The sequence below is a fragment of the Phocoena sinus genome, chromosome 4, assembly GCF_008692025.1.
Source record: "Phocoena sinus isolate mPhoSin1 chromosome 4, mPhoSin1.pri, whole genome shotgun sequence".
NCBI lineage: Eukaryota > Metazoa > Chordata > Mammalia > Artiodactyla > Phocoenidae > Phocoena > Phocoena sinus.
This window is the reverse complement of record NC_045766.1, coordinates 31,247,881-31,269,624: the sequence shown is the minus strand read 5'-3', so window position 1 is coordinate 31,269,624 and position 21,744 is coordinate 31,247,881. Positions and strand designations below refer to the sequence as shown.

The following is a 21,744-nucleotide window of genomic DNA, read 5'->3' as shown; positions in this document are numbered from 1 at the left end:
GTTCTTCATGACATTTTTTCCCTTAAATTCCATATATATGTGTTAGCATAGGGTATTTGTCTTTCTCTTTCTGACTTACTTCACTCTGTATGACAGACTCTAGGTCCATCCACCTCACTACAAATAGCTCAATTTCGTTTCTTTTTATGGCTGAGTAATATTCCATTGTATATATGTGCCACATCTTTATCCATTCATCCAATGATGGACACTTAGGTTGTTTCCATCTCTGGGCTATTGTAAATAGAGCTGCAATGAACATTTTGGTACATGACTCTTTTTGAATTATGGTTTTCTCAGGGTATATGTCCAGTAGTGGGGTTGCTGGGTCATATGGTAGTTCTATTTGTAGTTTTTTAAGGAACCTCCATACTGTTCTCCGTAGTGGCTGTACCAATTCACATTCCCACCAGCAGTGCAAGAGTGTTCCCTTTTCTCCACACCCTCTCCAGCATTTATTGTTTCTAGATTTTTTGATGATGGCCATTCTGACTGGTGTGAGATGATATCTAATCTGCCTGGAGGTGTTTCCCCAGTAAGTAGGGAGTGCCAAGGTAATTTAGCTGGAAAGAAAATGAAAGCTCAATAATAATTCAATGAGAATGAACTCTCTTAGTTCATTAATGAATAATCTTTCATTAATTCAGGTCAACTATCCAATCATCACTCCTGGCTTTTAGCAAGATTGGGAAATAAGAATGTATTGTGTGTTACTCTCTTCCCTACTTACCACAAGGCATAAAAGCCCTTCCCTCTTCTTATCTTCCCTTCAGTCATTCGATCAATACGTATGTTTTGGAGTTCTATTCAAGCCCTGTGCCCAGTGATGCAACTACCAAGAGCACTGTCTCTGCTCTAACTACACTGCTGGTGGGATACAGATAAGCAGACAATCAGAGTGTAAAACATGCTTTGATGGGGAAAGTAGAATTTACCAAGAAGAGGGCAAGATCCATTCAGTCACTTAGTTATTGTAAACTTATTATGTACAAGAGGCCAGAGACAACACAGGGATCCCAAAGTGAACAGAACTGATGAAGGTCCCTGCCTCCATGGAGCTTACATTCTTGTTGGGGAAAATGGACAGACAACTAATTGCACTATCATTAAAACCTGATGAATCATTTCAGTTAATCAAGTCCTTAAGTAATGACTGAAAGGAGTCCATTGATTTTGGCGTCAAATGGGTGGTTGGTTGCTTTGGAAAGATCGATGAGAGCTGGATTGCTGTGCAGGGGGGAGGGGGAGGCAGGGCCACAATTGACTCTGGAGAGGTTTGGCTTGAGGTGAGGTAGGAATGGTGGCCGCCAGCTGGAAATGTGCCATCGTTCAGGACTCCGAGCATCAGAGAGACCTGAGCACGTTTAAGGTGAGACGAGATTGTTGAGCAGAAGGTAGCAACATTGCAGAAGGAGCAGATCATCAGTGGAGCAAGTCCCCTGAGATGACTGTAGGGCAAGAGACCCAGCCATAGGGGAGGGATTTCCCTTAGGCGGTAGGAGGGAAAGGACTAGATTGGCACAGAGGCAAGTTCCTGGGTGTAGTGGAGGAGAGTAAGAAAGTTCTTATCTGATGGCTTTTCCTTCTTCGTGACGTTGTAGGAGAGGTGACTGAGGAGGGTGCTAGGAAAGGGTCAAGGTCGGAAGCTTGAGAAAAGTGGGAAAATTTGAAGTTGCTGTGGTGAAATATATATATATATATATATATATATATATATATATAGTGTGTGTATATATATATAGTGTGTATATATATATAGATACACAATCGTATGTATATATGTATGTATATATATGTAGTCAGTCAGTATAATTAGTCAAAAAGTGAACTACTTTAGGCCAACAGACATCACCTTTGCTCTTCAAGAGTTTGCAGTCCTGTAGGTAAGTACGATGAACACATAAAATGATAATAAGGCTATGGGTGAAAAACATCAAAATGTTTATATAGAAGATTTAGTTCTGTAGGAGCCAGAGTCAGTAAGTTACTTCTGCCTTGACTAAAATGGAGGAAAATTGTGCTGGGGCACAAAAGGTATACCGAAAGGACAGGAAGGAATAATAGGGAGCAAGCAGAAAGGTAACATATGCTCAGTTTGTGTTTGACATTGTGCTCGATGCTTTCTATTTAATCCTCACAGTAATCCTCAATTTACAGATGAAGAAACTGAGGCTTAGAAAAGCTGGGTATCTTGAGCTAGTCATTTAGACTCTTTTATGCATCAGTTTTCTCACCTGTAACATAGGGATAATAATAATTGGAAAAAATAATTAAAATACATATAAAGTGCTTAGCACAACATATGACACAAAGTAAGCACTCAACACACGTGAAGTATTATCGTGATTTTCATTGCCACCCAGCTCACACAGCTAGAAAGTAGAAAAGTAGAAACTGAAAAGTCCAGACCTTTTTCTATAATGTATTTGGGATGGAGAAACTGCTTTGTACATAAAACCAGATAGAATAAGTCTCATGAAGAGGGCAGTGAACAGCCCAATTTGCCTGGCATGGAGTCAGTAGAGACTGGCAAGGTATTTTGGTTTTTTTTAAATTGAAGTAGAGTTGATTTGAATTGTTGTGTTAGTTTCTGGTGTACAGCAAATTAATTCAGTTATATATATATCCTTTTTCATATTCTTTTCTATTAGAGTTTATTACAAGATATTGAATATTGCTCCTTGTGCTATACGGTAGGACATTGTTGTTTATTTTATATGTAGTATTGTATCTGTTAATCCCAAACACCTAATTTATATACCCCCTTTCCCCTTTGGTAACCATAAGTTTGTTTTCTAAGTCTGTGGGTCTGTTTCTGTTTTGTATTTGTGTCATATTTTAGATTATCCACATATAAGTGATACCATATGGTATTTGTCTTTCTCTGAGTTACTTTGCTTAGTATAATCTCTAGGTCCATCCATGTTGTTGCAAATGGCATTATTTCATTCTTTCTTAGGGCTGAATAATATTCCATTGTGTATATATATTTACCACATCTTCTTTATCCATTCATCTGTCAACGGACATGTCTTGGCTATTGTAAGAAGTGCTGCTATGAACATTGGGGTACACGTACCTTTTTGAATTAGAGTTTTCTCCAGATATATGCCCAGGAGTGGGATTGCTGGATCATATGGTAACTGTTTTAAGTTTTTTTAAGGAATCTCCAGTATGTTTTCCATACTGGCTGCACCAATTACAACAGTGTAGGAGGGTTCCCTTTTCTCTTCACCCTCTCTAGCATTTATTATTTATAGACGTTTTTGAACCCAACTGTGGGGAGTGCTGAATGCCAGACTAATTTTTTTATTTTATCCTATTGACAAAAGGGAGATTTTATAGTGGAAGATTTGAATGCAGGGTTTCCCAATGAAATGCTTTTTAGGGATGGCCAATCTGTTAGCAGTGGAGAGGATGGACCCGGGGAAGGGGGTGAAATGGGAACCCAACTAGGAAGTGTTCATTGGTGTTTCATGTCTGGAGAATGAGAAATTGAATTATGAGGTGACCACACCTGAAAGTAGCTTCACAGATACCTAACAGGCAGTACGGACTGAGCGGGGTTTTCCCAATACTTTCTAATGCTATGGAGAAATAAAGGAGAATGAGGAATGAGAAAGAACTTCTGGATTTTCATGCAGTTGCTAGCTGGACTACAGGGAGAGGATGGTGAGCAAATGGGGAAACTCATCTGAGAAAGGTAGAAGTGAAAGAAGAAATAAGATTTTGCCCACAGGAAGAAGTGATTCTGTGCTCAGTTCCTACAAAGTGTTAAACCTACTTGCCATTTTGCTAGTTACATGCTCTGGTAATAAAATCAGGCTAATATATATGGTTAGCAGCTAACATTTCATCAGGTGGAGTATGCCACTGACTGTTAGCTATCCAGTTATTTTACATACTAAAGAATTTTTTAAATGACCTAATAGAGCCCGGGAATTGCCAAACTAGAGCCCATAGGCCAATTCCATCCCTGTACAAGCTTTCGTAAGTAGAGTTTTATTGGAACACAGTCATGCCCAGTTCTTTACATATCATCTACAGCTGCTTTGGTGCTATGGTGGCATAGTCGAGCCATTTTGTCAGAGACCTCTGGTCCACAAAACATAAAATCTTCACTCTGTCTGGTCCTTTACATAAATAGTTTTCTGACCCTGGCCTAGAGAACAAAGCCCAAGCTCGTTGGCCCATCATGTCAGGTCTTCCCAGCATGTTCCTTGCTGGGTCTCAGCCTCATCTCCTTCCTTTCCAGCTCTCATCCCAGACACACTGCACACTGTTTTACCACCTCATACCTGCTCCTTCCCTGTCTGGAGCACTTTTCTGCCTGATGGGCTTCCAGCCACAAACTGCTCAGCACTCATCCCTACTAGGAAGGGGTGTTGCCTTTCCTATGTCTAATTTATCTATCTCTAGCCCCTAGAAAGTGCCTAGAACATAGTACTCAGTTTTTGTTAAGATTTTATCAAATAGCCATTTGGATGGTGAATACAAATGAGTCCACCAGCCACCTATGGTCTTTTTTTTTAAATTGGGCTATAGTTGTTTTACAATGTTGTGTTAGTTTCAAGTGTACAGCAAAGTGATTCAGTTATATGTATACATATACCTATTCTTTTTCAAATTCTTTTCCCATTTAGGTTATTACAGAATATTCAGCATAGTTCCCTGTGCTACACAGTAGGTCCTTGTTGGTTATGACAGTAGTATGTATATGTCAATCCCAAACTCCCAATTTATCTCTCCACCCCACCTTTCAGCTTTGGTAACCATAAGTTTGTTTTCTATGTCTGTGAGTCTGTTTCTGTTTTGTAAATAAGTTCATTTGTATCATTTTTTGAGATTCTGCATATAAATGATAACATATTTGTCTTTCTCTCTCTGACTTACTTCACTTAGTATTATACTCTCCATGTATGTCCATCTTGCTGCAAATGGCATTATTTCATTCTTTTCAATGGCTGAGTATTATTCCACTGTATATATGTACCACATATTCTTTATCCACTCATCTGTCAATGGATATTTAGGTTGCTTCCATGTCTTGCCTATTGTAATGAACATTGGGCTACATGTATCCTTTCTAACCACAGTTTTCTCTGGATATATGCCTGGGAGTGGGATTGCTGGATCATATGGTAGCTCTATTTTTAGTTTCTTAAGGAACCTCCATACTGTTTTCCATAGTGACTGTACCAATTTATATTCCCACCAACAATGTAGGAGTGTTCCCTTTTCTCCACACCCTCTCTGGCATTTATTGTTTGTAGACTTTTTGATGATGGCCATTCTGACTGGTATGAGGTAGTTTTATAGTTTCAAGTGTACAGCACTCTCATTGTAGTTTTGCTTTGCATTTCTCTAATAATTAACGATACTGAGCATCTTTCCATGTGCCTCTTGGCCATCTATATGTCTTCTTTGGGGAAATGTCTATTTAGGTCTTCTGCCCATCTTTTGTTTTATTGGGTTTGTTTTTTTGATATTGAGCTACATGAGCTGTTTGTAAATTTTGTAAAGATTAACCCCTTATCAGTCTCATCATTTGCAAATATTTTCTCTCATTCTGTGGGTTGTCTTTTTGTTTATGGTTTCCTTTGCTGTGCAAAAGCTTTTGAGTGTAATTAGGTCCCATTTGTTTATTTTTGTTTTTATTTTCATTACTCTAGGAGATGGATCCAAAAAGATATTGCTGCAATTTATGTCAAAGAGTGTTCTGCCTATGTTTTCCTCTATTGAGTGTTATAGTACCCAGTCTTATGTTTAGGTCTTTAATCCACTTCATTTTTGTGTATGGTGTTAGAGAGTGTTCTAATTTCATTCTTTTACATGTACCTGTCCAGTTTTTCCAGAACCATTTATTGAAGAGACTGTCTTTTCTCCATTGTATAGTCTTGCCTCCTTTGTTATAGATTAATTGACCACAGGTGCATAGGTTTATTTCTGGGCTTTCTATCCTGTTCCATTGATGTATATTTTTATGTTCTGTGCCAGTACCATACTGTTTTGATGACTGTGGCTTTGCAGTATAGTCTGAAGTCAGGGATCCTGATTCCTCCAGCTGTTTTTCTTCCTCAAGATGGCTTTGGCTATTTGGAGTCTTTTGTGTCTCCATACAAACTTTAAACTTTTTTTCTAGTTCTGTGAAAAATGCCATTGATAATTTAATAGGGCTTGTAATTTAATAGGGATTGCATTGAATCCATAGATTGGCTTGGGTAGTATAGTCATTTTGACAATACAGTAAGTCCCCTACATACGAAACTTCAAGTTGTGAACTTTCAAAGATTCGAACGTGCATTGAAGGCCTGATGGAATTGGAGGACCAGAGGAAGGATGAAGAGAGACAAGAGGAAGAAGAAGTAACTGAAGAACCAAAGAGATTCACAGTGTAGGAGATGGCAAGGGGATTTTATTTATTTGAGGAGGCACTGTTAGTTTTTGAGACACAGGATCTGAATGTAGAATGGTACACGAAGGTTGCAGCAGCCATTCAGGATGTAATCCAGTGCTACCATTATCATCTATGATGAGAAAAAAAGAGCTACTACCCAGACATCACTGGATCATTTTTTTTCAATAGGGTAGATAGAATTGAATCCAGCAAGGAACCAGAACCTGTGCCGTCAATGTCAAGCATGAGTGAAATTGCAGCTTGCCCTCTATACTATTGCTGACGATCCTTCAGCTCTACCGTCTCCCACCTCCTCTTCCTCCTCCAGTCAGTAACTCTTCTTGCCTATTCACTCAATGCCAGCCCCTGTATGCCAGCTGTTGTACTACACTATTGTGCTTTTCAAGGTACTGTACTGTAAGGTTAAATATGTTTTATTTTTTGTGTTTGTTTTTTATGTATTATTTGTGTGAAAAGTATTATAAACCTATTACAGTACAGTACTATATAGATAATTGTGTCAGTTGGGTACCTAGGCTAACTTCGTTGGACTTACAAACTGGATTTATGAACACGCTCTTGGAATGGAACTCATTCGTGTGTAGGGGAACTACTGTATTGATTCTTCCAATCCAAGAACACGGTATATTTTTCCAACTGTTTGTGCCATCTTCCATTTCTTTCATCAGCATCTTATAGTTTTTGGAGTATAGTTCTTTTGCCTCCTTAGGTAGGTTTATCCCTAGGTATTTTATTCTTCTTGATGTGATCATAAATCTGATTGTTTCTTAATTTTTCTTTCTGATTTTTCATTGTTAGTGTATAGAAGTGCAACAGATTTCTGAGTATTAATTTTGTATCCTGCAACTTTACAGAATTCATTGATGAGCTCTAGTGTTTTCTGGTAGCAGCTTTAGGATTTTCTATGTATAGTATCAAGTCATCAGCAGTGACAGTTTTAACTTTTCCAATTTGGATTCCTTTTATTTATTTTTCTTCTCTGATTGCTGTGGCTAGGACTTCCAAAACTATGTTAAATAAATGTGGCGAGAGTGGACATCCTTGTCTTCTTCCTGATCTTAGAGAAAATGCTTTCAGCTTTTCACCATTGAGTATGATGTTGGCTGTAGGTTTGTTATATATGGCCTTTATTATGTTATGTTTCCTCTATGCCCACTTTCTAAAGAGTTTTCCCCATAAATCAGTGCTCAATTTTGTCAAAAGCTTTTTCTGAATCTATTGAGATGATCATATGGTTTTTATTCTTCAATTTGTTAATGTGATGTATCACACTGATTGATTTGCAGACATTGAAAAAAATCCTTGCATCCCTGGGATATATCCCACTTGATAGTGGTGTATGATCCTTTTAATGTATTGTAGGATTTGGTTTGCTAGTATTTTGTTGAGGATTCTTCCATCTATGTTCATCAGTGATATTGGTCTGTAATTTTCTTTTTCTTTTTTTTGTGGTATCCTTGTATGATTCAGGGTGATGGGGGCCTCATAGAATGAGTTTGGGAGTTTCCGATCCTATGCGTTTTTTTGGAAGAGTTTGAAAAGGATAGGTGTTAACTCTTCTCTAAATGTTTGATAGAATTTGCCTGTGAAGCCATCTGGTTATGGACTTTTGTTTGTTGGGAGATTTAAAATTACAGTTTCAATTTTAGTAGTTGTGATTGGTCTGTTCATATTTTCTATTTCTTCCTGGTCAGTCTTGGGAGATTGTATCTTTCTAAGAATTTGTCCATTTCTTCTAGGTTGTCCATTTTATTGGCATATAGTTGCTTGTATTGATAGTAGTCTTTTAGGAGCCTTTGCATTTCTGTGGTGTCCATTGTAACTTCTCGCTTTTCATTTCTAATTTTATTGATTTGAGTCCTCTCCCTTTTTTTCTTGATGAGTCTGGCTAAAGATTTATCAATTTTGTCTATCTTTTCAAAGAACTGACTTTGTTCCATTGATCTTTTCTATTTTCTTCATCTCTATTTCATTTATATCTGCTCTGATCTTTTTTTTTTAATTTACTAGTGTTGTTTTTTTTAATTTTTGAATTTAATTTTTTTTTTATACAGCAGGTTCTTACTAGTCATCAATTTTATACACATCAGTGTATACATGTCAGTCATCAATTTTATACACATCAGTGTATACATGTCAATCCCAATCTCCCAATTCATCACACCCACCCCCCCACCACTTTCCCCCCTTGGTGTCTATACGTTAGTTCTCTACATCTCTGTCTCAATTTCTGCCCTGCAAACTGCTTCATCTGTACCATTTTTCTAGGTTCCACATATATGTGTTAATGTATGGTATTTGTTTTTCTCTTTCTGACTTACTTCACTCTGTATGACATTCTCTAGATCCATCCATGTCTCTACAAATGACCCAATTTTGTTCCTTTTACGGCTGAGTAATATTCCATTGTATATATGTACCACATCTTCTTTATCCACTTATCTGTCGATGGGCATTTAGGTTGCTTCCATGACCTGGCTATTGTAAATAGTGCTGGAATGAACATTGGGGTGCATGTGTCTTTTTGAATTATGGTTTTCTCTGGGTATATGCCCAGTAGTGGGATTGCTGGGTCATATGGTAATTATATTTTTAGTTTTTTAAGGAATCTCCATACTGTTCTCCATAATGGCTGTATCAATTTACATTCCCACCAACAGTGCAAGAGGGTTCCCTTTTCTCCACACCCTCTCCAGCATTTGTTGTTTATAGATTTTCTGATGATGCCCATTCTAACTGGTGTGAGGTGATAGTCCAGCCGTGGCTAGGACTTCCAAAACTATGTTGAATAATAGTTGTGAGAGTGGACATCCTTGTCTTGTTCCTGATCTTAGACGAAATGCTTTCAGTTTTTCACCATTGAGAATGAGGTTTGCTGTGGGTTTGTTGTATATGGCCTTTATTATGTTGAGGTAGGACCCTCTGTGTCCACTTTCTGGAGAGCTTTTATCATAAATGGATGTTGAATTTTGTCAAAAGATTTTTCTGCATCTTTTGAGATTATCATATGGTTTTTATTCTTCAGTTTGTTAATATGGTGTATCACATCGATTGATTTGCATATATTGAAGAATCCCTGCTTCCCTGGGATGAATCCCACTTCATCATGGTGTATGATCCTTTTAATGTGTTGTTGGATTCTGTTTGCTAGTATTTTGTTAAGGATTTTTGCATCCATATTCATCAGTGATTTTGGTCTGTAATTTTCTTTTTTTGTAGTATCTTTGTCTGGTTTTGGTATTAGGGTGATGGTGGCCTCATAGAATGAATTTGGGAGTGTTCCTTCCTCTGCAATTTTTTGGAAGAGTTTGAGAAGGATGGGTGTTAGCTCTTCTCTAAATGTTTGATAGAATTCACCTGTGAAGCCATCTGGTCCTGACCTTTTGTTGGAAGATTTTTAATCACAGTTTCAACTTCATTACTTGTGATTGGTCTGTTCATATTTTCTATTTATTCCTGGTTCAGTCTTGGAAGGTTATATGTTTCTAAGAATTTGTCCATTTCTTCCAGGTTGTCCATTTTATTGGCATAGAGTTGCTTGTAGTAGTCTCTTAGGATGCTTTGTATTTCTGCAGTGTCTGTTGTAACTTCTCCTTTTTCATTTCTAATTCTATTGATTTGAGTCATCTCCCTCTTGATGAGTCTGGCTAATGGTTTATCAATTTTGTTTATCTTCTCAAAGAACCAGCTTTTAGTTTTACTGATCTTTGCTTTTGTTTTCTTTGTTTCCATTTCATTTACTTCTGCTCTGATCTTTATGATTTCTTTCCTTCTGCTAACAATGGCTTGTGTTTGTTCTTCTTTTCCTAGTTCCTTTAGGTTTAAGGTTAGATTGTTTGAGATTTTTCTTGTTTCTTGAGGTAGGCATGTATAGCTATAAACTTCCCTCTTAGAACTGCTTTTGCTGCATCCCATAGGTTTTGGATCATCGTGTTTTCATTGTCATTTGTCTCTAGGTATTTTTTGATTTCCTCTTTGATTTCTTCAGTGATCTCTTGGTTATTTAGTAACATATTGTTAGGCTCCATGTGTTTGTGTTTTTTACATTTTTTTCCTCCTGAAATTGATTTCTAATCTTATAGCGTTGTGGTCAGAGAAGATGCTTGATATGATTTCAGTTTGCTTAAATTAACTGAGGCTAGACTTGTGACCCAAGATGTGATCTGTCCTGGAGAATGTTCCATGCGCACTTGAGAGGAAAGTGTAATCTGCTGTTTTTGGATGGAGTGTCTTATAAATATCAATTAAATCTATCTGGTCTATTGTGTCATTTAAAGCTGTGTTTCTTTATTAATTTTCTATTTGGATAATCTGTTGATTGGTGTAAGTGAGGTGTTAAAGTCCCCCACTATTATTGTGTTACTGTTGATTTCCTCTTTTAGAGCTGTTAGCAATTGCCTTATGTATTGAGGTGCTCCTATGTTGGGTGCATATATATTTATAATTGTTATATCTTCTTCTTGGATTGATCCCTTGATCATTATGTAGTGTCCTTTCTTGTCTCTTGTAACATTCTTTATTTTAAAGACTATTTTATCTAATATGGGTATTGCTACTCCAGCTATCTTTTGATTTACATTTTCATGGAATATCTTTTTCCATCCCCTCGCTTTCAGTCTGTATGTGTCCCTAGGTATGAAGTGGGTCTCTTGTAGACAGCATATATATGGGTCTTGTTTTTGTATCCATTCAGCAAGCCTGTGTCTTTTGGTTGGAGCATTTAATCCATTCACCTTTAAGGTAATTAGCGATATGTATGTTCCTATTACCATTTTCTTAATTGTTTTGGGTTTGTTTTTGTAGGTTCTTTTCTTCTCTTGTGTTTCCCACTTAGAGAAGTTCCTTTAGCATTTGTTGTAGAGCTGGTTTGGTGGTGCTGAATTCTCTTAGATTTTGCTTGTCTGTAAAGCTTTTGATTTCTCCATTGAATCTGAATGAGATCCTTGCCGGGTAGAGTAATCTTGGTTGTAGGTTCTTCTCTTTCATCACTTTATCATACCACTCCCTTCTGGCTTGTAGAGTTTCTGCTGAGAAATCAGCTGTTAACCTTATGGGAGTTCCCTTGTATATTATTTGTCATTTTTCCCTTGCTGCTTTCAATAATTTTTCTTTGTCTTTAGATTACTATGTTTCTTGGCCTGTTTCTCCTTGGGTTTATCCTGTATGGGACTCTCTGCCCTTCCTGGACTTGGGTGGCTATTTCCTTTCCTATGTTAGGGAAGTTTTCGACTATAATCTCTTCAAATATTTTCTCAGGTCCTTTCTCTCTCTCTTCTCCTTCTGGGACCCCTATAATGTGAATTGTTGTTGTGTTTAATGTTGTCCTGGGGTCTCTTAGGCTGTCTTCATTTCTTTTCATTTTCTTTATTCTGTGTCACGGCAGTGATTTTCACCATTCTGTCTTCCAGGTCACTTATCCATTCCTCTGCCTCAGTTATTCTGCTATTGATTCCTTCTAGTGTTTTTTTCATTTCAGTTATTGTATTGTTCATCTCTGTTTGTTTGTTTTTTAATTCTTCTAGGTCTTTGTTAATCATTTCTTGCATCTTCCAATCTTTGCCTCCATCCTTTATCCGAGGTCCTGGATCATCTTCACTATCATTCTGAATTCTTTTTCTGGAAGGTGGCCTATCTCCACTTCATTTAGTTGTTTTTCTAGGGTTTTATTTTGTTCTCTGGTACATAGCCCTCTGCCTTTTCATTTTGTCTGTCTTTCTGTGAATGTGGTTTTTTACCACAGGCTGCAGGATTGTAGTTCTTCTTCCTTCTGCTGTCTGCCCTCTCTGCTCTGCCCTTTATGATTTAGGAACAACATATGCCTGAGCTTGATAGGGCATGGCAGAGTTGAGGAATGGAAAGTGTTTCTGTTTGAATGGAACTGAGTGTGGTGGAGAGAATGTAAATGACATGATCAGATTTGCAACTGAGGTAAAATAACTGATGTCCAGGGCCAAGCAATAATCAAACCAAGATGGGATCATAATTCTGTGACAAGGTTTAATTAAGCCAGAAGTCTCCCATGTTTTTTGCTATAGCAGGGTTTGAGCCCAGGGTACTGGGAAGTAGGTAAAAGGTAACAGCTGTTGGTAAGTGGGTGGTTGAGAAGAGCCTCTTATGAGTGCTCAAAGAGGTTTGCAGGCTTGCCAGCTACCTCCTCTGTGTAAGTTGGGACTTTAAATTTTGCTGAAGAATGCTGAGTAGCCAGATATATGTGGCATTGCCTGTAACATTGAAGTACACACTGAAGGGTTTGGAGTCATTGGTCAAAGAGATTTTCTCAAGCCTTTGAGAGGAATCATGCACACATGGGAAGGTGATTTGACCCTGTCTGGCCACTCTGTCACGTGATATCTTCTAAGAAGTACAATGCTTCTTTTAAATGCTGTGTCTAATGCATGATATGGAACAGCATGGAAGTCCCTGGCTGTATTTTGTAGGAGGTAAAACTCCATACCTCTTACCAAGTATTGCAGTGACCAGCCATTTTAAATAGGCTCACCAGAGCTGTATTTTTAAATGACCAGGTACGTGATATCTGAATACCTGAAAGAGGAGATTTCTATGATTCGCAAAGGCTTAGGGTGGTCCAAGAGCTATAAGATTTTTCAGGCTTCTGACTTCACCAAAATATCAGTCCTTTAATGGGCTGCTCCGTTGCTTGGGCACAATGTTCCTCTTTCCCCATTAAACTTGATCCTCCTCCATTGAGTCTACCTCAGTTACCAAAGTCATACTGTGTCTTCCTTCACTCTTCTTCTTAATCACCCTCTCTGTTCAACCACATCCTCACCTCTTATTGATTGGTTCTACCAACTTCATTATCTCCTGCAACCATCTTGTTGTCTCCATTCCTACTGCGGCCAAGCTAGACCACACCAAGATACCTTGTAATTCACTCATTGTTCTTTTTGGTAATGGACAGAAGCTTGGGTTCTTAATGATATCCAAGGGCTTATAAATGGTAATTTATCAAACAGGTTATCATTTAAAGGACAGTGAAGGTCTCTGAGTCTTAAAACATTAAAATGGGGAAACAGAACTAAATAATAAATAAGTTAATAAAAAGCGACAAACATAAGCATAGCATTTTGTTTCCCTAGATAAGGAAATTATTTATTCAACTAATATTTACTGAGTACCAAATATATATATCAGGTACTTTATAGGCATGGGAAATATAGCAGTGAACAAGACAGACAAATCCTTGTGCCTATGGATATGATATTGTGGCAGGGTATACAGACAATTTGTTTTCAGAAATCAATCCAAAGACAAAAAAAAAAAAAAGGACGAAACACTAAAATTTCTAAATTGTTGTTTTAAATTCTAGCAAAAGCTACTTATTCAAAATGTTTAAATGTTAATTCATAAAGAAGCCACAACTGGCAGTAATTCAATTGTCATTTTTTCTAGATATAATAAAATGCAAAAGAGACAGAAGTCCCTCCAGTCCTCAGCAATGTCCACGTTGCATGAACCCCAGGACCTCTAAAGGCAGGCCCTTAGTTGTGGTCCCAGCTGCAGCTTTCCTGTGTGCCAAGCCAACCATTGACCCCTCCCTGAAATTGAAGAGCCTGACTATTCTGGAAGATAGTGTTTCTGTGTCCATCTCTCCCCAAGATTTCATGGCACCCTTCGGCTCCCTGACTTTGAATATGACAGACCAGTCTGGAAATGAAGCTAACATGATCTGCAGTATCCAAAAGCCCTCAACAACATCATCCACTGCATTCACTGCAGAAAATGACTATATCATGCTAAACGCATCATTTTCAACATTTCTGGTGTGTAACATAGATTACAGTCACATTCAGCCAGTGTGGAAAGTGCTGGCTTTGTACAGTGACTCTCCTCTGATCCTAGAAAGGAGCCACTTGCTCACTGAAACACCACAACTCTGCTACAAATATAAACAGGTGGTACTGAAGCCTGAAGACATCTTTACCGACATCGAGGCTGATCTCAGAGCAGATCCCTCTTGGTTAATGCAAGACCAAATTTCCTTGCAGCTAAACAGAACTGCCACCACACTCAGTACACTGCAGATCCAGTACTCCAGCGATGCCCAAGTCACTTTACCAAGGGCAGAGAAGAAGCCAGAGAAACACAAATGGACCATGATTTCCAGGGATAACAATACTAAGCGGGAACGCACTGTTTTGGTCGGTGGGACCATTGACCTAGATTGCCCCAGCCAAGGAGACCCTCCCCCACAACTGGAGTGGCTTCTAGCTGATGGAAGTAAAGTGAGAGCCCCTTACGTTAGTGAGGATGGGCGAATCCTGATAGACAAAAGTGGAAAACTGGAACTCCAGATGGCTGATAGTTTTGACACAGGCATATACCACTGCATAAGCACCAATTACGATGATGCAGATATTCTCACCTATAGGATTACGGTGGTAGAGCCCTACATAGAAGCTTATCAGGAAAATGGAGCTCGTCATATAGTTTCCATTGGTGAAACACTTGACCTTCCATGCCATTCTACGGGTATCCCAGATGCCTCTGTCAGCTGGGTTCTTCCAGGAAACACTGTGCTCCATCAGTCCTCAAGAGATAAGCAAATTCTTAACAATGGCACATTAAGAATATTACAGGCAACTCAAAAAGACCAGGGTCATTATCGTTGTGTAGCAGCCAACCCATCAGGGATCGATTTTTTAATTAACAAAGTTTCAGTCAAAATAAAAGGGCAACAGCCAGTGGAGCATAATGTAGAAACAGATGGATCTGGGTTTGATGAGCCCAATGCCATTGCTCAGCTTAAGGACCCACCAGCTGCACAACTCTCCACATCTGCTCCAGTGAGGGCGGAGGCTGGAAAACAAGTCTCAATCACAAGTAAGAATCCTAAGCATGGGGTGTTAATAGCCCAGCGGCGTGGAGATGCAACCAACCGACGTTTCGGAGAGCACAGGAGGCAGTTCCCTCCCTCTGCCCGGAGAATTGACCCACAACACTGGGCAGCACTACTGGAGAAAGCTAAAAAGAATATTATGCCTGAGAAGCGAGAAAATACCATAACAAAGCCACCTCCACTGGTCACCCAACTCCTGGAAATACCTGGTGAGGAAGTAGACTCATCAGGCATGCTCCCTCCAGATGAGGAATTTATGGTCCTGGCGACTAAAGCTCCCAGTGTTCTGGCAAGGACAGTGACTGCTGATTCCAGAAAATCATCTGATAGCCCTGTGACAAATATAACTGCTGGCACCCAAGTCTCCCCAATTGTGAGTCCACAGATACTACTGCCTGAAAAACCAAGAGGTTTCAAACCATCTACTACTATTAAAACTAAAGCCATGTCAAAGAATATGAACACAACCACATCAAGCAAAATGCAAGGCACAACCAACCGAAATTTATCTACTATCTTTCCTCTACTACCTGAAGCAAGTCAATTTCAGGATACTGACGACATGGAGAGAAAAAGAGAGCATTTGCAAAGTGCACCCCCAGTAACAGTGGGGGCTACTACAGTCAAAGATGTCCATATCAAAATTCTGGGCAGTGCTAACAGTAAAGCTGATGTATTTTTAGGATCAGTAAATGCCACGAAGAGTCATCAGACGTCTGTAATAGGAGTCAGCGAACCCTGGAGCCATCATTCCCATTCTCACGTTACTCAAAAACCTAACACCTCTAAGCTCCCTTCAGACCCATACACTGGTGCTAATTCTCAGTTACACATTCCTAGAAATAGTACAATTAACACTCCACTGTCCAGACACTTTGGAAGACGGAGGAAAATCTGGAGCAGGGGGCGAACTCCAATTTTCCGACAGCATGGATACAACTTTGTGAGGCCAACACTCAGAGGTTCTTCTGTAGAAAGAACCACTGCATTTTTAGCCACAGAGCGCAATGTGGAATGCCCATCCTGTTCTCCCAGAGAAAGACTCACCACTGCTGCAGCAGCATTGCCTTTTCCAAGGTCTTCCCCCATCACCCTTCCTGAAGCTAAAATTGCCAGAGTCATAGCCGAAGAATCTACAACTCTAGTCCACAATCCATCATTACTATTTGAGAAAAAACCAAATGTAGATGTTGAGAAAACAACACCGAAAATAAAATATTTCGGTGCTGAAAGTACCCAAGTGACTCCAACTTGTGCAGTTATGACTCATGCAACAAATATTAGTTACCCAAGCAGGTCTAAAGCCAGTGAAGCTAAAAGAGAGTCAGTGATTGTATCACCACTTCCAGGTCCCACCATCAAGCCACCTATGCCTACTACTATAGCCATTACAAGACTTTCAAGAAGGAAAATTCCCTGGCATCATATCTTTGTAAATAACCATATCCAAAAAGAAAAGCTAAAGAATCAGCAAAAATTTGGTTCACAAAAAAGCACAGACTTGGTTCTTCCTAAAATATCTCCTGCTTTACCCACAGATAAAGTTTCTCCCTTCCACTTCACAACACTCTCAGCAAGTGTGATGCAAATTCCATCCGTAACATCAGCTACAACTCACCACAGTACCACTAGAACACACAGTCGTATAAGTCTCCCAACAATGAAGGAGCTGCCCTTCCCACCTGTTTACCCTACACCTCCTAGTAGCTCAAGCAAAGAATCAAGTACAGATTTCATATCACTGCAAACAGCCATGCTGACAACTACTACTGCCCCTGCATCTATCATTATCAACAAAGCCCAAATAGCCAGACCCAGGGCACGAAAAGTACAAAGAATAAAGGAGCCTCAAAAGAATAGGAATGACCCAAATAACTCTCCCAGCCAGATTTCTGGCTTCATTACACCCACCACTGTGACACTTCCTGTTCTAACAGCAGCTGAAACTTCAACCAAACCCAGTGTGTCTGCTCTCACTCATTCTCTTCTAGAAAACATAAAAGAAATTCCAAGCACAATTGGTCTTCATCCAAGAACATTTCATCTGACAGATGTGCTTGAAGAACCACCCCAGAAGAGCAGTCAGACTTTGAAGAGCACAGCTGCTTCTGAAACCACTTTGTCCAGCAAACGACACCAGAGTACCACCACTAGGAACACAATCCTTAGACGCTCAACTGTGCCACCCTTCCTGAGCGCCAGTGCCACTCCAATGCCAATTCCCACCTCCCCTCCCTTGAGTAACCAAAGTGCAGTTGCTGACAATATGGCAACTCCCATTTTCAGGATGATGACAAGTACAATGGTCAAGTCACATGAATCCTCAAAGCACAATGCTCATCCACAGCAATTAGCAGTAACATCTCCCCAAACTCACCCAAATGCCAAGTTCACAATTGGAATCACCCACTTTATCTACTCCAATCTGTTACGTTCTACTTCTATGCCAGCACTAATAACAGCTAAATCACAGAATTCTAAGTTGACTCCCTCTCCCTGGTCAGAAAACCATTTTTGGCACAAGTCACACCCAGAAATGGCTGAAAAGGTCAAAAAGCCAGTAGTGAGCATACTGCCCACTCCAGATCTGCCTGAGGGCACCACTCATGCTTCAAATTGGGATATACAGAAGAATGCAAAGAAAAGTAGCTTCAATAAGACACCAATTCAAAAAATAACAACTTCCAAATTCCTTCCCTTTGATTCTTTATCTAGGAATATATTTGAAAGGCCCAGAATAGTTGGAGGAAGAGCGGCAAGTTTTACTGTTCCAGCTAACTCAGATGCCTTTCTTCCTTGTGAAGCTGTTGGGAATCCCATGCCCACTATCCACTGGACCAGAGTCTCATCAGGTATTTGAAACTGTTTCTTTGCGCTTCATCTTCTTTAGTTACAAAACAAGGAAAACACTGTGTTATGTTTTGGGGTTATGTAGCCAAATAATCAACATCAACCTCAGATTTCTCCAAGACTCAAACAATATCCTTATTTGATATATGCATGGCTTTTTGCTCATTAGAAGGTTTTAAAACGTATGTTAAGACCATTTTTTTGAAATGCTTTGAAAGCAGATCCAAAGAAATTGTGAATGGTCATTGTGTTGAAGCATCTGGCTTTTACATTAAAATTAGTTAAAAAAAAAATCCAGAAATAACTTTACTAATCTGAAGACTAGGTGTCTTAATTTTAAATATATTTTTTCCCAGTAGCCTAACAAAAAGATAGCGTTCCTCTTGAGACTTCCATGTGAGCAATTTATGTTTACTATCTAAACTTTGATGACCTATGGCTATAAATTTCTTTCTTCTTATCAGGACTTGATTTGTCTAAAAGGAAACAGAATAGCAGGTTCCAGGTGCTCCCCAATGGCACCCTGTCCATACAGAGGGTGGACATTCAGGACCGTGGACAGTACCTGTGCTCAGCATCCAATCCATTTGGCACAGACCGCCTTCATGTCACCTTGTCCGTGGTTTCCTATCCCCCCAGGATCCTGGAGAGACATACTAAGGAGATCACAGTCCATTCCGGAAGCACAGTGGAACTGAAGTGCAGAGCTGAAGGCAGGCCCAGCCCTACAATTTCCTGGATTCTTGCAAACAAAACAGTGGTCTCTGAATCATCCGAGGGGAACAGGCAGGCCCTGGTGACATCTGACGGGACGCTGGTCATCCACAATCTCAGCATTTATGACAGGGGCTTTTACAAATGCGTGGCCAGCAACCCAGTGGGCCAGGATGCACTGCTGGTTAAAATACAAGTTATTGCGGCCCCACCTGTTATTCTAGAACAAAAGAGGCAAGTTATTGCAGGGACTTGGGGTGAAAGTTTGAAACTGCCCTGTACTGCAAAAGGAACTCCTCAGCCCGGTGTTCACTGGGTCCTCTCTGATGGCACCGAAGTGAAACCATTACAGTTCATCAATTCCAAGTTCTTATTTTCAAATGGAACTCTGCTTATAAGAAACATAGCCTCTTCAGACCGGGGCACTTATGAATGCATTGCTACCAGCTCCACGGGCTCAGAGAGAAGGGTGGTAATTCTTACAGTGGAAGAACGAGAGACTATCCCCAGTATAGAATTTGCATCCCAGAAATGGATGGAGGTGAATCTGGGGGACAAATTACTACTGAACTGCTCAGCCACTGGGGAGCCGAAACCGAAAATAATCTGGAGGCTACCATCCAAGGCTGTCGCCGACCAGTGGCACAGGTAAACCATACCTTTCTGTTGAGATTATCTTATTTAGCCGTACAACTTCTGAAGTGGTAAAAGGGGTAGAGTGAGAGTAGCAGCAGTGTTAGAGAGCACACAGACTCTACACAGAAAAGTAACTCGCTCTAAAGAAAACCTAATCATTTTGAGACTGATACAAAATAATACAAATTATATAAAAACCAAGTTTCTTACATGCCATACTCTAAGGGCCAGCTTCTTCCTGAGTTTATATAGTTAAAAAATCTCATTTGCTTCCATACTTGTGACAGTTTTAAAATGATACCTGTGTAAATGTATTTATAATTTTTCTATCCAAAAATAAGAGGGAATGTTGTAAAGCAATCAAGTTCTGGAGAGATGCACTTCATTATTTCACTCTTCAGAGTCTCCTAGTAAAGGATTTTCAATTTTAGTGCAACCTATACTTAATTTATTCTACCCTAAAACTGCAAAGCACTTTATCAAAGTCACAACATTAAGGCCTTCACAAAGTGAAATGTATTCAGGACCTCCAATCACTCTGACGGTGTCGGACACATATATACACATACACACTTTCTCTAATATCTCCTGTTACAGGCATATTAATAGTGATTTTTAACTGTTTTCTATACAGATTAAATCTCTTTGAAGAATAAGTTTGAGTATTAATTTTTGACATTTACATGACTTCATACAATGATGTTTCATAATATGACAGAAAAGATGGGGATGAACATTTCCATTTTATATGTTTGTTTATTTTTAATAGATCCTTATTGGAGTATAACTGCTTCACGTTACTGTGTTAGTTTCTGTTGCACAACAAAGCGAATGAGCCACATGCATACACATATCCCCTCCCTCATAAGCCTCCCTCCCACCCTCCCTATCCCACCCCTCTAGGCATCACAAAGCACCAAGCCGATCGCCCTGTGCTATGCTGCTGCTTCCCACCAGCCAACTATTTTAGGTTCGGTAGTGAATATATGTTAATGTTGCTCTCACTTCGCCCCAGCTTCACGCTCCCACCCCATGTCCTCAAGTCCATTTTCTATGTCTGTCTCTTTATTCTTGCCCTGCAACTAGGTTCATCAGTACCATTTTTTTTTATTCCATATATATGTGTTAGCATATGGTATTTGTTTTTCTCCTCCTGACTTACTTCACTCTGTATGACAGACTCTAGGTCCATCCACCTCACTCCAAATAACTCAGTTTTGTTTCTTTTTATGGCTGAGTAATATTCCATTGTATGTATTTATCACATCTTTATCCATTCATCTGTCGATAGACATTGAGGTTGGTTCCATGTCCTGGCTATTGTAAACAGTGTTGCAATGAACATTGTGGTACCTGTCTCTTTTTGAATTATGGTTTTCACAGGGTATATGCCCAGTAGTGGGATTGCTGGGTCATATGGTAGTTCTATTTTTAGTTTTTTAAGGAACCTCCATACTGTTTTCCATAGTGGTTTTATCAACTTATATTCCCACTAACAGTACAGGAGGGTCCCCTTTTCACCACACCCTTTCCAGCATTTCTTGTTTGTACATTTTTTTGATGATGGCCATTCTGACTGGTGTGAGGTGATACCTCCTTGTAGTTTTGATTTGCATTTCTCTAATAATTAGTGATGTTGAGCATCTTTTCACGTGCCTCTTGGCCATCTGTATGTCTTCCTTGGTGAAATGTCTATTTAGGTCTTCTGGATTGTTTTTTTGATATTGAACTCCATGAGCTGTTTGTGTATTTTGAAGATTAAGCCTTTGTTTATTGTTTCATTTGCAAATATTTTCTCCCATTCTCAGGGTTGTCTTTTTGTCTTGTTTATGGTTTCCTTTGCTGTGCAAAAGCTTTTAAGTTTAATTAAGTCCCATTTGTTTATTTTTGTTATTTCTGTTACTCTAGCAGGTGGGTCAAAAAAGATCTTGCCATGGTTTATGTCAAAGAGTGTTTTTCCTGTTTTTCTCTAAGAGTTTTATAGTGTCTGGTCTTACATTTAAGTCTTTAATCCATTTGGGGTTTATTTTTGTGTATGGTGTTAGGTAGTATTCTAATTTCATTCTTTTACATGTAGCTGTCCACTTTTCCCAGCACCACTTATTGAAGAGGCTGTCTTTTCTCTATTGTATATTCTTGCCTCCTTTGTCATAGATTAGGGGTCCATAGGTGCGTGGGTTTATCTCTGGACTTTCTATCCTGTTCCATTGACCTATGTTTATGTTTTTGTGCTAGCACCATACTGTCTTGATTACTGTAGCTTTTT

The 21,744-nt window shown here is 39.3% G+C and overlaps 1 protein-coding gene across 1 annotated transcript in view; it reads left to right on the top strand.

Annotated features, from left to right (window-relative positions):
• IGSF10 (immunoglobulin superfamily member 10) overlaps positions 1-21,744 on the top strand; it is a 37,947-nt gene that overhangs the window by 5,281 nt on the left and 10,922 nt on the right. The window contains exons 4-5 of the mRNA XM_032629344.1: positions 13,832-18,130; positions 18,593-19,490. Coding sequence (XP_032485235.1) covers positions 13,832-18,130; positions 18,593-19,490 — 5,197 coding nt within the window. The remainder of the gene's footprint in view (positions 1-13,831; positions 18,131-18,592; positions 19,491-21,744) is intronic.